This window comes from Equus przewalskii, chromosome 30 (genome assembly GCF_037783145.1).
Source record: "Equus przewalskii isolate Varuska chromosome 30, EquPr2, whole genome shotgun sequence".
NCBI classification, from domain to species: domain Eukaryota; kingdom Metazoa; phylum Chordata; class Mammalia; order Perissodactyla; family Equidae; genus Equus; species Equus przewalskii.
This window is the reverse complement of record NC_091860.1, coordinates 20,351,480-20,367,097: the sequence shown is the minus strand read 5'-3', so window position 1 is coordinate 20,367,097 and position 15,618 is coordinate 20,351,480. Positions and strand designations below refer to the sequence as shown.

The 15,618-nt window shown below is 41.1% G+C and overlaps 2 protein-coding genes and 1 long non-coding RNA gene across 11 annotated transcripts in view; 1 reads left to right on the top strand and 2 right to left on the bottom strand.

The window, feature by feature from the left end:
* Positions 1–8,374, bottom strand: part of LOC103567246 (phytanoyl-CoA dioxygenase, peroxisomal) — a 22,652-nt gene extending 14,278 nt beyond the window's left edge. Inside the window, exons 1-6 of one of the 3 annotated variants that reach the window (XM_008543878.2) lie at positions 8,122–8,341; positions 4,866–4,924; positions 4,450–4,519; positions 3,766–3,876; positions 2,971–3,139; positions 1,454–1,535 (exon numbers count right to left, since the gene is read on the bottom strand). In XM_008543878.2, the coding sequence (XP_008542100.2) occupies positions 1,454–1,535; positions 2,971–3,139; positions 3,766–3,876; positions 4,450–4,451 (364 nt within the window). In that variant the 5' untranslated portion in view covers positions 4,452–4,519; positions 4,866–4,924; positions 8,122–8,341. Of the gene's footprint in view, positions 1–1,453; positions 1,536–2,970; positions 3,140–3,765; positions 3,877–4,449; positions 4,520–4,865; positions 5,905–7,159; positions 7,751–8,121 lie in introns of those variants that run through there. The other 2 variants (XM_008543877.2, XM_070601175.1) reach the window with 2 other exon arrangements.
* Positions 8,337–14,584, top strand: LOC103567245 (uncharacterized). The gene is made up of 3 exons (XR_011535019.1): positions 8,337–8,463; positions 10,751–12,300; positions 13,127–14,584. It is a non-coding gene; the product is annotated as an uncharacterized lncRNA (long non-coding RNA).
* SEPHS1 (selenophosphate synthetase 1) overlaps positions 13,693–15,618 on the bottom strand; it is a 29,159-nt gene continuing 27,233 nt past the window's right edge. For all 7 annotated transcript variants that reach the window (XM_070601172.1, XM_070601169.1, XM_070601174.1 and 4 more), the window contains one exon: positions 13,693–15,618. In XM_070601172.1, coding sequence (XP_070457273.1) covers positions 15,404–15,618 — 215 coding nt within the window. In that variant the 3' untranslated portion in view covers positions 13,693–15,403.

Genomic DNA, 15,618 nt, shown 5'->3' with positions numbered 1-15,618 from the left:
AATCCTAACGAATCCATCAGAAAATGACTGGAAATAATTAAGGAATACAGTAAAGTGGCAGGGCACAAAATCAATATACAAAAATCAGTCATATTTCTAAACACTAACAACTAACAACAAACTAGCAGAAAGAGAACTCAAGAATACAATCCCATTCTGAATCACAACAAAAAGAACAAAACACCTAGGAATGAATTTAACCAAGGAGATGAAATACCTACACACCAAAACCATAAGACATTATTGAAGAAATTGAAGAAGACATAAAGAATGGAAAGATGCTCCATGCTCATGGATTGGAAGAATAAACATACTTAAAATGTCCACATTACTTATAGCAATCTACAGATTCAATGCAATCCCAGTCAGAACTCCAATGATATTTTTCATGGAAATAGAACAAAGAACACTAAAATTTATATGGAACAATAAAAGACCCTGAATAGCCAAAGCAATCCTGAGAAAAAAGAACAAAGCTGGAGGTTCACACTCCTTGATTTCAAAATACACTACAAAGCTATAGTAAGCAAAACAAAATCAAAGTACGCTCATCACAGCATTATTTACAAGAGCCAAGAATTGGAAACAACCTAAGTGGCCATCACTGGAAAATGGTTAAAGATGTGGTATATATATATACAATGGAATACTCCTCAGCCATTAAAAGAATGGAATCATGCCATTGGTGACAACAGGGATGGAACTAGATGGTATTATGCCAAGTGAAATAAGTCAGAGAGAAAAGGACAACTACCATATGGTTTCATTCATATGTGGAAGATAAACAAACAAACAGATAAACACAGGAAGCAGATTGGTGGTTACCAGAGGGGAAGGGGGTGGGGGGAGGGCAAAAGGGGTAAAGGGACACACATGTGTGGTGGTGTATGGAAACTAGACTGACTTTTGGTGGTGAACACGATATAGTGTATAAAGAAGCCAAAATATAATGAGGTACACCTGAAATTTATATAATGTTACAAACCCATGTGACCTCAATAAACTTTAAAAAAAGAAGCTCCATTTTAGTAGTATGAGAAATTTTAAGAACTGTAGTACGTGACTCATAAGAATAGTTTTAATTTTGTTAGTACTAATAATGTCTTCTGAGCAGGAAGGCAGAATCCACACTATCATGGGTGTTAATCGTTAACATAGCTCAGAGAGGTTGAATAATGGGAGCGTCTGGTACGCTAACAGACATGTTTATTAAACTGCACTTTTGAGAAGCCAGTTGTCTGAAAATCCAGCAATAACCCTACAGTGAACATCAAATCACTATTACACTTCGATGTTGTCAGCAGGTAAGCTATTTTAAGACTAAAATAAAAGCACACATATTCACTTAGGCAAAGCTTAGCAGTTAGACAACGGCTATGGTTACAACAGCAAACTTATGTACAGTAAGTAAACAATTTTTTTCACTTCTACGTAACAAATAAGAGCCCTTTACCTGAATCTGGAGGTTTGTTTATCAGCATGGTATGCATGGCCATAACATTGGGTCCAGTGAAGCACTCCACGTATTTCAGAATCTAAGGGGAAAAAAAAGTTCATGGGAAATCAGATTCACAAGCAAGTCACACAAAGTCCAGCTACCTCCACAGAAACCAAGATGCAGTAGTTTAAAAAACCAACTGGAATTTCACAACATTGCAATAAAGCCTGAAAAAGTCAGCAATTGGGGATATACAACACTCTGAATTCAACAGACTTTTTGGAGCCAGTCAGAAACCTAGTCACTTTTTCCACAAGGAAGATATGAGTTTCTAACACCACTTAGCGTTACAATTTCTAAGAAGTACTATATGCAAAGTGTCCTTTAAAAACCATTTTAGGGGCCGGCCCGGTGGCGCAGCAGTTAAGTTCCCACGTTCCGCTTTGGTGGCCCGGGGTTCGCCGGTTCGGATCCCGGGTGCGGACATGGCACCACTTGGCAAGCCATGCTGTGGTAGGTGTCCCACATATAAAGTAGAGGAAGATGGGCACGGATGTTAGCTCAGGGCCAGTCTTCCTCAGCAAAAAGAGGAAGATTGGCAGCTGATGTTAGCTCAGAGCTAATCTTCCTCAAGAAAATAAAAACTATTCTAAATAAATGGTTCATAACAGTAGTACATTTATGCAATGGAATACTATGCAGTAGTTTAAAAGCATGAAGTACGTTCATAGATACTGATGTGGAAAGATATCTATGATTTACTATAAGTGGATTTACTGTAAGTGGATAAAACAAGGTAAAAACCAGGATGTCCCCATATTACAGAAAAAGAGGATACACAAATAGGCTTGCATATACATGAAATAATTCTAGCAGAAGACACAAAAAAAGCTGAACAGTGAGTGGGACTGGCGGTGTCGGACTTTACTTTTCATTTTATGCCCTTCTGTACTACTGGCCTATTTTCATAAATATGAGTTACTATTAAAGACTAATAATTTCTTTAAAAAACTAACTTTAAAAACAAACTTTCCCCTTAGCTGACCAGAGTCATTAAACAAACAGAAAAACTCAATGAATTTACAATGAACAGTTTCACCACTGTTGATACACTGTATGGAGTGTAAGAAAGGTTGTCTCATTAACACAGAATTCCTGCCCTTCTTAACCAAAGAGAATTCGCACACTCTGCAGCAGGGTTTCTCAATCGGGGCACTACTGGCATTTGGGGCTGGATAAGTCATTATTCAGGCAAGCGGCTGTTCTATGCATTACAGGACCCCTGAGCCCTAATAGAAGCACCCCTGGCCTCTAGCATTAGAAGCCGGTAGCTTCTTCTAGCATATCACACCTCCTGTGTGACAACCAAACATGTCCTCAGGCATCACCAAATGTCCACCTCCGACTGAGAACCACAGCTCCAGGGCCACAGTGGAAAGGAGAGAGAGAAAGTAAAAACAGCCAATTTCAGAGTCAGGCACGTAGATGGGCTATAGACTCAGAAAGAAAGAAAATGCAGGAAAGTCTTGAACCTCAGGGAGAGTGCAGTATCTGAAGAGCTCCTCATCTTCTTGGAAATCTTGGACCTTTGTAATCATCTTTTCACTTGGAACATACTCTGATTTTGCAATGGTCACATCTCTCATTACCATTAATCCCATTGGTTTCACCTCCTTTCTGCAGATTCTTTCAAACTCATTCCTGGAAAATTAAATGGGCAATGATGTCAGTACCGCTGGCTCCAAGCACCTGCCTGGCCTTGTTCTGTGGAAAGACGGGAAGATTTGCGGGTGGTTTCTCTGCCCTCCAGCCCCAGGCAGAAGAGCTGTGATGAGAAGGAGGAGAAAATGGCCAATTCAGAAGTCCTGGTCTCCCAACTGTGAGGCTGCAGTCCCCCACCAGAATTCAGATATTCCTTAGCTTAGCAGACCGGTGGGGAATAGTCTTGATTTGGTTACATCTGAAAATCATAGGCAACACTTCCACAGCACTTCCACGTGCCAGGCCCTGTTCAAGCATTCTCTCTCTATTTTACCTTATTTAGTCCTCATGACAACTCTAGGACAGAAGTGCTACATTATCCCATTTTACAGATGGGCAAACAGAGGCAGGCACAGGCTCAGGAAATTGCCCAGGACACACAACGTTCAGTGGTGGGGCTCAGATTAAAGCCACTCAATCTGGCTCCAGAGCCCATGTTCCTAACCACTTCCTAATGACCCAAATCACTGGAAAATATCTGAACTTGCACAGGCTAATCTTACTCGTGATCCCATTACATACGTAAAGCACATATTTCTATAAAATAACGAATACCATTACTGTACCTAAAGCGTTCAATATCAGCATCAGATACCAGCTTTTTGATTACAAGAAACCCATTTTCTTCATAAAATTTTCTCTGTTGTAGGGTTAGAACACTATTATCTTGAGTATACCTAGAGAAGAAAGAAAATCTCAAATAAGTCCAATTGAAAAATCAAAATCAAAAACCTGAGAAATGTTCATACTCTGCCATCCAGCATTTCTCTTTCTAAGACTTTACTCTCAGGACATATGCTGAAGAAGATTTCAAAGCTTTAAGTCCAAAGCATTAATTATTGTCACCAAAAAAGTGCATTAATGGAAGAATAATTAACTATATTATATCCACTCAATAGGATATGACTCAGGAATTAAAAATGAAGATCATATAACAGCATGAAGAATGTATATTACAGTAAAACATGATTACACTTATGGGAAATGGAGGCATTATTTGTGAAAAAAAAGACTGCAAAGAAATACAACAAAAAATATTTTTTAACAGTGTTTGCCCTAATGTAATGAAATTATAGATGATTCTTAAAAATTCCTTCCATTTCTCTGATTTTAAAATTTTTTCTGCAATGAACATGTATGCTTTTCAGAGGGGAAAGATAGTCAATATTCTTACTTGTCTAGTTCAGGCATTCTCAGAAAAAAAATCAAAGTAACAAAATCCAAAGTGTACAGCACATGCACAAACTCACATCACTCACTCCATTCTTCTGGACTGGAATTGTGACTCATGAGAACATTCCATGGAGATCAAGTTCTGTCCTTTAAAGGAAATTTGAGATAAACCAAGATACTACCTAATGTATCAACATGACCAAAGTGCACGCTGATTTTAATGAGATATATCACATACGAATTTTAAATAATCACATTATACACTTTTTGACACTTTTCCTCCTTTCTGAATTTTAAAATACATATAGGAAATTAAAGTCAGGGACTTCAAAATTTTCCACGATTGTTCTAATTAGAACAAGTCTTGGAAATGGAGGAATGTATAATGAATTCTCATCAGGCAACATGGTACGTTGTATTTTATATCCTAGTTACCACTAGAGAAATCTTTAGATACATTGTATGATTCAAAATTAAAATTCGATCTACTTACTGGAATTGTTGAGGATGGAAACCGGCAGAAGAAACAGACTCTGAAATGGGGTGAGCTATCTAGGAGGTGAATTAAGGCAGATAAAGTAAAATTGAGGAGTCAATCTTTTCTAGAAGCACAGTCTGCCCCGGATTGGCTCTCACAAGGGAAGGCTGGTCCTAAATGGACATCAGGCAAACTGCTGACACACATAACCTCTGACACTGACGCACTGCTGCTGACAGCACTCCATTGCATTCTCACAGTAGCCTGAGGAGGTGGCTGGGAGGCAAGAGCTTTATTATTGTTCCTGCTGCACAGAGCACGAAGCCTAGGCATGGAGGCTCAGGAATTGGTCCAAGGTCACCCAGCAAAAAACAGCTGAACCATGACTTTTCCCACACTCTTTTCTTCGTAGCTTCCGTCTATTCTCTTCCACATGACTACTCCTTCCACTAACCTGCTGAACAAATAATTGGAAGGTCCTTTCTAGGAGTAAGAAGATACATGTGCTGTTCACAAGAAATACTTAATTTAGTGGGAGTCCAGTCAACATATTGGAAACAGTTTGGCCGGTCAAGAAAAAAAAGTCTATAAAATAAACAGTGACTCCAAGAAAAGTATGATCCACACAGTTGAGTATCTTACAGAACTAGAAACTCTAATTTTCTTCTCTATCCAGTAATCGCAGATTATTGATTTAGCATCTCATTGATTCTTTTTTTCCTCTCATTTTTTTCATTGTTTCTTTAGCTTAAAGAGCTACTTTCAGAATGCCACTTCTCATTAACGTGTTATTTTTTAAATAACGTCTTTATATAACGGGGACAACATAATAGTCAAGGAGAGAGGCAGGCCAGGAGGCAGAATTACTAGCTACTGTCTGTTTTCCCCAAGGCAGAGAGGTTAACGACCTTTTTCAATTTACTGGAGCACAACGTCGTCAACAGGACATTCTGGATGTTGTCCTTTTAGTCCAAAGTTCGTTTTTCCCTCTCTACTACTCTAGCATGACGTTTTTCATTGTTGGCGTTGTTGTTCTTGCGGAATTTTTTTAATGCTGTGGAAATGTTCACCATATAAAGTTAATAAATGTTTACTGTGTTTACTATATAAAGTAGTAAATGTTTACTATATAATGCTAGTAAACATGAAAAAATGGATGCAAAAAGTTGTACATACAGTATTCTCCAAATTACCTAATTATGTAAATGCACAGAAAAGAAACACACCAAAAAGTTTACAAATGATGATCTGAGTGGTGGAATATGGGTCAGATTTTTTAACTTTATGCTTATCTGTATTTAAAAACTGCATTATGGGGGCCGGCCCCATGGCAAAGTGGTTAAGTTTGCACGCTCTGCTTCGGCGGCCCAGGGTTTTGCCAGTTCGGATCCTGGGCGTGAACATGGCACCGATCATCAGGCCACGCTGAGGCGGTGTCCCACATGCCACAATTTGAAGGACTTACAACTAAAATATACAACTATGTAGAGGGGGAATTGGGGCAAAAAAAAAATAGAAAAAAAAGGAGACTGACAACAGTTGTTAGCTCAGGTGCCAATCTTTAAAAGCAAAAAAAAACTGCATTATGTTTTGTAGTTCAAATAATATTCCTTATTCTGGAATCCATGTTTCCTCAAAACCAGTTAGGGCTGCAAAGAAACTGTCACAAATTTTCCAGTACTCTATTTAAGCCTGAAGAGCATATACATTCACTGAAAATCTAGGCAGAGCTGTCCAATACCAGAGCCACTAGCCACGTGTATTTAGACTGAAATGAAGTTAATGAAAGCTTCAGGCCCTCAGCGGCACTCGTCACATTTCAGGGGCTCCATAGGCACGTGTGGCTAGTAGCTACGGTATGGGACAGTGCTGGGACAGATTTCCACCATCGCTGAATGTTGTACTGGATAGTGCTGTTCTAGGAAACACACATGTAAAAAGAACTAAGCTCTGACCTCACAAATATTATAATAAGAACCAGCAGGATCAGATATCAAATTTAAAAGTGCTAACAGCCTAGTCCGGGAAACCTTAATTTCTAGTTCCAGTTATATCTCATTCCAGTATACTGCTGGTTCCACAACTGAGCAGGTATCAGAAACCAAAAGTGAAAACAGATTGCTGGCCTCTCCCCCAGGTAAGTTGATTCCACAGGTCTGAGATGAGCCTGAGAATCTGCATTTCTAACAAGTTCCCAGGTGATCTTCATGGTGCTGGTCGAGGGACCACACTCTGACAACCACTGATTTCGTTAAATGACCTTGGCCCAGAGTTGTGAACTCCCCTAGCCTCAGCTTCTGAGTCCTCACCTGGAAATGAGGTTCCATGATCACCTGGGTTCCCTGTATCGGTCTACGGACGGATTTAAACTTACAAGGGTTCTGATACATCGCTGCTTGGAATCAGCCGGGAGAGCACTGGTGACAGTAAAACGAACAGCTGTATCATCATTTTAGGAGACATTTCAGGATCCTAAAAACAGCAGAACAGAAGTCGCTTATGGAAAAATCTCAGCCAAAGTTTCCTACGGAGCTTCCCAAGTCTGTCCCGAAGAAGACACTTCTCCTGAGCAGGCAAAAACAGTTCTACAAGGCAATTTGGTTTCCGTGCCATTCAGTGACACCTTCCCGGATGCGTCCCGGGCAGCACACGCATCCCCCCGGGATTCACTTCTGCAGGGCAACTCCGCAGGCGGACACAGGGCTCCAAGTCCGTCTGCACGACACGCTGGAACGCGCCTGTGGTCCGCAGGCGCCCAGGACCGCCGCACCCGGAGCTCCCTGGAGGAGGAAGACTGGAGGGCGGGCGGAGAGCGGCTCCCCCTGCACAGCCGGCCCGGGTGTCCCCCGCGAGGGCCCTGCGGCCGCCCGCCCGCCAGCCTGGGCTCCCGGGGCCCGCTCTGCGCTGCGGCGTCCCTGCGCTGGGCTTCCACATTTCTACACGTATCTAGGTCTGCTGGTTGCTGCAGAGGTCACGCGCCGACAAATGCAGAAAATGACAAGCAGCTGAGGACGGAACCCTCTGGGAAGGACTCCCCACCCTCCTCTCATAAAGCAAGGGACAGAGGCCCGAGAGGGACGGACGCTGGAGGGACGCCGCTTCAGCCACCGCCGCCAGGTCCCCCTGGGGCCTTCGGGACCACGAACTGGCGTGGCGGCTGCGCGATGCGCCCTGGGGCCACCTCCCCGGCCGGGTCACCAAAAAGCCTGCCAGGCGCGGACACCGAGACGGGGAGCCTTCCAGCCCGAGCCCCGCGCAGCCCAAAGGATACGACGGCCCCGGCCGAGCAGCGGCCCAGCTGGCCCAGCAGGATGCGCAGGCGGGCGGCAGCGCGGGGCTGGTCCATGACCGCGGCGAGGAGCTGAGCCGACAGTGCTTTGGCCCCACCTGGGTTAAATCCGCCGACCGCCTTGCCTCCAGGTGAGGGGAGGAGCCACCAGCTCCCGCGCCCTCTCGCGGTCGCACGGACGCGCCCCCCGTCAGCCCGGAGTGCGCATGCGCAGGGCTCTGGGCCATCCCTTCCCCGCAGTGGATTACTTCCGTCGCGCTCCACTTATAAACCAGCACAGACGTGTCCCTGCCGCGAAGTGCAGAAACCTGCTTGTGGTCCTGGGTAAGTTGGAGCCAGAACGTGACCCACACTCTGAACTGCATAGTTTCAACCTATTTTATTTCACATGACTGTTTCTTCCGCTTAGATGCCGGAGGAATAAAACTTCTAATGTTCACCACCAGAAGTAACGTGTGCTGTCCAAAAGAGGCGTTTAGTTTAATGGGAGTCCAGTCGGAAACATTAGAAACAGTTTCGTCATGTAAAAAAAAGTGTATGAAATATATAATCTCTGAAAAACCTGATCCACGCAGTCTAGTATAATTTTAAATTTAAAGAATGAGAAATCTTTTTTTCTCTCCTGTTCTTGTTTTATCAATTAAATGAGTTTGGAGGATAAGTATAAACCTGTGAAACTATCACCACCGTCAAGGCCATCAACATCCACCTTCCAAAGTTTCTTCACGCACTTTTTTCATTATTTTAGTTAACATACGATGTCCTCTCTTAACATTTAAGTATACGAGGCAGCATTGTTAGCTGTAGGCACTTGCTATATAGTAGATCTCAGAACTATTTATCTTGCGTAACTGAAACTTTGTCTCCTCGGACCAACATCTCCCGTTTCCTCCTCCCTCAGCCCCTGGCAACCACCATTCTTGTCTTTGCTTGGATGAGTCTGACTCTGAGATTCCACAGAGAAGTCGTATCTCCTAGTATGTGTCCTTCTGTGACTGGGTTATTTCGCTTACCGCAGAGTCCTCAAGGTTCATCCTTGGTGTTGCAACGGCCAGATTTCCTTCTTTATTAAGGCTGAATAATATTCCATTCTATGTATATACCACATTTTCTTGATCCATTCATTCATCAGTGGGCATTTAGCCTGTTTCCGTGTCTTGGATATTGTAATAATGCTGCAACAAACACGGGAGTGCAGACATCTCTTTGAGATCTTCATTTCAGTTCCTATTGATAAATACCCAGAAGTGAGATTGTGGGAAAATATGGAAGTTCTATTTTTAATTTTTTGAGGAGCTTTCCTACTGTTTTCCATAATGGCTGTAAGAACTAGAATTCTTTCTGTAAGATCTCTTTTCTCTCCAGTATCCACAGATGGTTGACATATTATCTCATTGTCTCTTTTCCTCTCTCATTTTTTCATTGTTTCCTAAGCTTCAAGACTTTTTTCCAGAATGCGCTCCTCATAAACATGTTATCATTTCTTCAGTGATGACTTTGTATGATGTGATTAAACTGCCAGAGTCGCAGAGAGAAGCAGGCCGGGACCCAGGATAATTAGTTCCTGCCTGATTCCTCCCAGGCAGAGAGGGGAAAGTCAGCGTCCAGAGCAAGGCCTGCCCTTTGGACTCCCCTCTTCATTCGTTCTTTATTTCCATGCTTCCTCCTCACCCAGACTCCCAGGTTCTTTTAGGTTCAGAGAAGGGCTCTGGGCCTCCCCTCATTAGCTCTCATCCCCCACCCTGATCATCCCAGGGCTGGACCTGGCCTTGAACTTGTCAATTGGATCCCCGAAGATTTTCAAGAGAAGCACTTCTGTTTCTCATAATTTAAGATCAAGTATCTGGCCATTGGCAGGTACAGGAAAGGGAAAATCATCTTTCTGCTTCTAAGAAAAGCCCCTACTGGAATGGGGACAGAGGCCTAGGTGTCTCTTTACTACCCTCGCCTGGTGAGTAGTGGGGATTTCTGGGAGGAGGAAGATAAACTAAAAATATTAATTCAGTTCACCCCCACCCAAATGATTTAATGATCAGGACCTTAACTCTTACAGGCCCTGAAAGTTCTCAGCTTTCCTGACCAATGAGAAATACGAATGAGATGACGCTATCTTTGCCTGTATTTCAAATGTCCCCCTAAAATGCCTTCATTTTACAAGTGTGTGAAAATCCCTGCCCTCTCCACCATAAGGTATTTATACAAAGGGCGTGTTTATCATTATTATAAGAGGAAGGAAATGCTTCCAATTGTTATCTGCCTTTCACAATTAGAGGGATGCTGAGGTTAAAATTTTTCATTTAGATCCCAGACAATTAAAACAATCATTTCTCCTTAGGTAAAGAGGTAATTTGATAAATGTTACTAGTTTTTTAAAATAGCAATTGGGATTATTTGGAAATTCCCTAAGTAGACATCTTTAATAATTGTGTTATTAAAATAAAAATATTTTAGAACAATTGAAACATCATTAATGGAATGTAAACGTTATCACAAGAATGACATTTTCTTTCTCCTTCTGCACTTGATATTTACTCATTTCTTACTAACTTTGGAATTTACCTTTTTTCCCCCCACTTCCAACAATGTGCTTGGTTTATGCAAATATTGAAAGTAACCTTGAAGACAAACGTTGAAAGACGACAATTTTCATATTCGTCTAAGGAAGAGTTTTCCTGAAATGTAAAAGAAGTTAAAGAAGGTGATTTTTCAATAATAGCCAATTTGAGCATGTAAGGAAAAATTGTATGACCTAAGAAAAGCTCGGATTAAATTGTTCAATTTCAGATTCAAAAATACCATTCCCTTCTGAGAATACATATGACTGTACCCTGGAAATTCTTTCATTCTTCCCTTAAAACTGTAAAATCTGCCATGAAAACACTATGGCTGCATGCAAGGCAATCTGGTCACTGGAGGAACCGTGTGGATGTCGTCCACCTGCCACCCGTCATAATGTCTGTAATTGCCTTCTGTGGGTGGCTCAGCCTAAACAGAAAAAAGGCTGTGTCCCTACCTGTACGGATGCTGCACAGGTTACACGTGGAGAGAAAGGAAATGTGGTAAATATCAACAACTTGACGTTGCTAGGAGGATCCATTCTGCTATTTCTTCAACTTTCCTGTGTTTAATGTTTTTCAAAATAAAAAGTTAGGAAAAGAAATAAATGTCACGTGAACTTTAAGCACCTCAAAATTGCTTAATGTAACTGGATTTACTGGACCTATTTGACTGGTGTAGGTGGACAATGGCTACTCAGTTTTATGCATTTAAAGTTGTCTAGGTTAACTATTGTATTCTAATATTTGAGAAATTATTTATACGTATGTGTCTTTCTGATTCCTTTGTATTATTTCTTAATGTGCTGGAAATAAAATCTAGCTTTTTATTTAAAAAATAAGAGGAGGGTTCAACTACTGTAATTTTCTTAATTTTTCAATATGGATCAAATCAGGGCTATGTTGTAGACACCAACTTTATGCAACTCTGCTTTAAGAACTAGCAAAATATAGGACTTGCTCATTGATAATTATCAACATAACATTTCTTAAGTCTCCATAAACTTCTATGTGCATATGCTTATGTTATTGAAATACTGAGAGTAGAAAATACTTTGGTTTTTCTGCAATCAGATCACTGATAGAGTGAATTTTCTATTTCCTTCCATGAAGTTTTGATGGGCTTCATGCGATGCCGTCCTTCCAAGCGTAACACTCCCTCCAAAGGCAGCAGGGCTAGGAAGCACAGTCAACACCCACTGACAACATCAGCTGTGTATTCAGAGTTGAATATCAAACATTTAAGACTGTGAAGTAGAGGAAACCCTACAGAGCACAGGTTCAAGACCTGTTTCCCCAGTGTTCCCTGACTAAGCAAAGCCCTTGGCATCGGCAGCAAGCTTGGATTCCAGCAGCCCTTGATCCTATCTGGACCCTATGAGCACTGTGTCACCGACTGTCTTACTTGATGCAGTCTGGCCAGTTCACCCACTCCCTTTCTCTTTCAAGACACGACACTTAACCAGAGGCAAAATGATATTCCACAGTCTGCTTTGAAGAACAGCACTTTGAATGTGTTGATTTTCCTGTGGACCCTGGCATGTTTAATAATTGCATGGTTCATATGTGGATTTTCAGTGAGAAACAGTACAAATTACTGTTGAAGGTAAGTTATGTTGTCTATAAAACCTCTACCTAATCTAGAACTGAAGGGTGAGCTGGGTGTGGAATTGATGAGAAGCTCAAGGAGACATAAAAGCACATATATACTCGTACACACACACACACATGCACACGTGACAGTTAAGTGTGTGAAGCAGCAATACCTGTGCTTGCTTTATTACTTCTAAAAATAAAGAATAGCATAGCTATTCTAGTCTCTCTCTACAGACAAATAGTGTAAAACTTACAAAGCAAATGTAACTTTTAAAGGCAAGGCTAAATTCAGACTGAAAACTGCTGGCTCATACATCTAAGATCAGAACAATTTAAAACACTCGCATTTATTCATCATAAGGCATGCAGGACTTGGAGACTACAATATAGGAAGGTACTTTAAAATATTGAGCCAAAAAGTACATATTGCTCACACAGTATTTCTTTTCCTGAATTGAATCACAATAAACGCTTCAACACAGCCTTTGCAAATAACAAGCTAAGCTTTGAACATAAGCAAATGGTCCTATTGCTAAACCAATTATTGACTCCGGGGCCCAGCTTTTTTCAGGCTGTTCACTACTTCTGTGCATTCTAACAAACTGTATTTGGGATGCAACTACATCATAGGGTTTAAAGAAAATAAACTGCTATACCAAGATGGCAATGTGAAGTTTTAAAGTGCTGCCAGGAAGCCAAATAATTGTCTATGTATTAACTATTCACTGAATTTTAAAATATTCTACATAGATTTTGTCAAGAACTCAAAAACTCAATGCCAATCACCTGATATTTCAAGGAAATTTCAAGATATCTGGGTTTTGTTTGTTTTGCAGGGCCCAGGTGTGGAAGGAGTCAATAAGTAGAATGGTCAAGATTTAAAAGAAAACTTCCTGTAAAACTATATTGTAAAAGTGAGTCCACTCCCCTCCCCTCCTTTGCCTCTCCCAGCCATCTGCGACGCTCTGTTATTGGGGGTTCTGACTTTATTGCGCACAGCTGCTTAGGGTGATCATTTAAGACAGATTCCCAAGCCTCATGACCCCCAATTTCTGATTCTGATGGTCTGGGGTAGGGCCTGGGAATTTGCCTCTGACAAGCATCTCCAGGTAATTCTAAGGCAGGTGGTCTGGACTGCTGAGAAACACCACTGTAAGGACCAGCTCCTCCTCACATCGGGCCGTATAAATGACATGGACCTATAAGGACCCAACCTTTTCTCATTCTAACTATGAATCCTCTGAAGATGCTATCAAGTGCATAATCCATTTAGCTCACTTATCTCAGTAGCCTTGCCACCAAGGAAAACAAGCTTTCAAGACATGATCTACATTGAAAGTAGTTCAGATTCAGTCATCACTAGTGTATTGAAAAAGAAAAAGAAGAAAAGCTCAACAGTATGTTCATCTTACTCAGAGGTTTCCAACACATTTTATTTTGCAGACCACTGGTTTGTAGCTTTTGAGGACCAACATGTGTATAAATCCTATAAAATGTCCAGTTAATTTCAGTTCTGTAGCAGCCTCTTAGGTACCACACACCGTACTAATGGCTTGAGTTCCAGTTACCCACGTGAAAAGGCTGCCCTATGGCTCCTGAAGGAGGGGAGGTCCACGGAAAAGCCTCTTCCAAGGGCTTTATCTCCGGAGTGATGGTTTCCTTTGGCAAGTAGTTGACGGATCACAGGGGTTTGGTGCCTGTGGGCAGGAAGCATCCAGACCTGCAGTGATGGGGTGTTTTTCTCTGACGCAGACACTTAGGGGGTCAGTGCCCTTGTGCTTCACGACAGGAATCCTTCCTAATCATGTAGTCGGTTAAATATAAGGAAGCCTCTGTTTTTAAGTAACACAGATAAACACCTTTGTAGATTGCCTGTTTCTTCTAGAACTACAAAATTTAATTCAAGAAAATATAGGTCCCATGAAAGACTTAAAAGTTTTATAAAACTAAAATCTAGTTTTCCCCAATAAATTGTACTTTAGCCAAAACCCTCCCAAATGCTTCTAAAATAATACTAAAAGGGGCATCTGATTATACAAGAGCAATAAAAAAAATTAAATATTTATTTGAACAAGTTTGAGCTGCTGCAATGTTGGCAATGCAGATTTTTAACAGAGATCACAAAAAGCGTGCACAAAAACTTACTGGCGCAAAAGACAAAAAAATGCTAAGAATTATGCTAAATAGCTGATTATTTCAAGAAAACAAAAGGCCTGAAATCACTATACAAAATATAAAATGTATTAAACACTACCATCCACAGAACAGTCTTTATTATTGATTATATTTAAAAATTATTTGTGTAATTATATATGGAATTGTAAATGAGTATTATACATGAACCCCCTTTTGGAAGGCAATTCCTTGTTGCACTATAAAACATCTCATTACGTTGCAGAAAAGTATCCTTTTTGGCTCTCCATAAAGAAAACAGTTAATGACACTACTGTAAATATTAGGAAGGTTACAAAAAAAGAAATAAAATTTCTTTTTTTTCTTCCAAGTGCTTTCCATGCAGAGTTAAGCACTTGTCTTGTTTAACTGAAAGCATCATGGGAGCTGTCCTGGGTCAAAGAGATGCTCTGAATTAGAAGATGAGGCTTTATAAGTCAAAGACTCAAAGGAATCATGCAACTGTCTTACTACTGGGAAACCATTGTGTCACTTACCAATCCTGTCTTTCCAGAACACCACTCAAGACACTTAGAAGAAAATCAGACTGATAATGATAAATATCCATAAAATGAAAAGACACCAACTGCTATTGACACTACGATTGGTAATGTCTGTGCTGTGTGAAAGCACCTTTAAAAAGAGCCTATGCGGCAAGAGTTAAGTGTCTAAAGATTCAAAATGAATCAACAGTATTGGATAACAATATAATTCTCAACTCAGAAGCTGCCTCAGGATTAGGTGCATCTTCAGTTAATGTAACAGGAAAAAAAGGCAATGGATTTTATTTTATTAATTGCATCCACTCACAAATTGACCTAAGGTCACCAGATGTGTAGACACAATGAGATTGTTGTTGTTGTTTATAGTCTTTAATTGAAATGATGATAAAGGAAATAGATTGATTTAAAAACAAAACCAAATAGGTGTTTCGGTCTAGATTACGAGGTGGCCCCAGGTGTGGGGTTCACACTCTGAGTGGCCACTTGTGGGGCGACTTCGATGATCCGAGGTTTGTCTATGATCCTGGCCGTCCGGTTGCCCTTCTCTACGATCCCAATAATCCAGGCTTGGTGACCTTCACCATATTTGGGGGACTTTATCTCTGCACAAAACCGAGCTGCTTGCTCACGTGGTAAACAGATTAGAAGGCCTC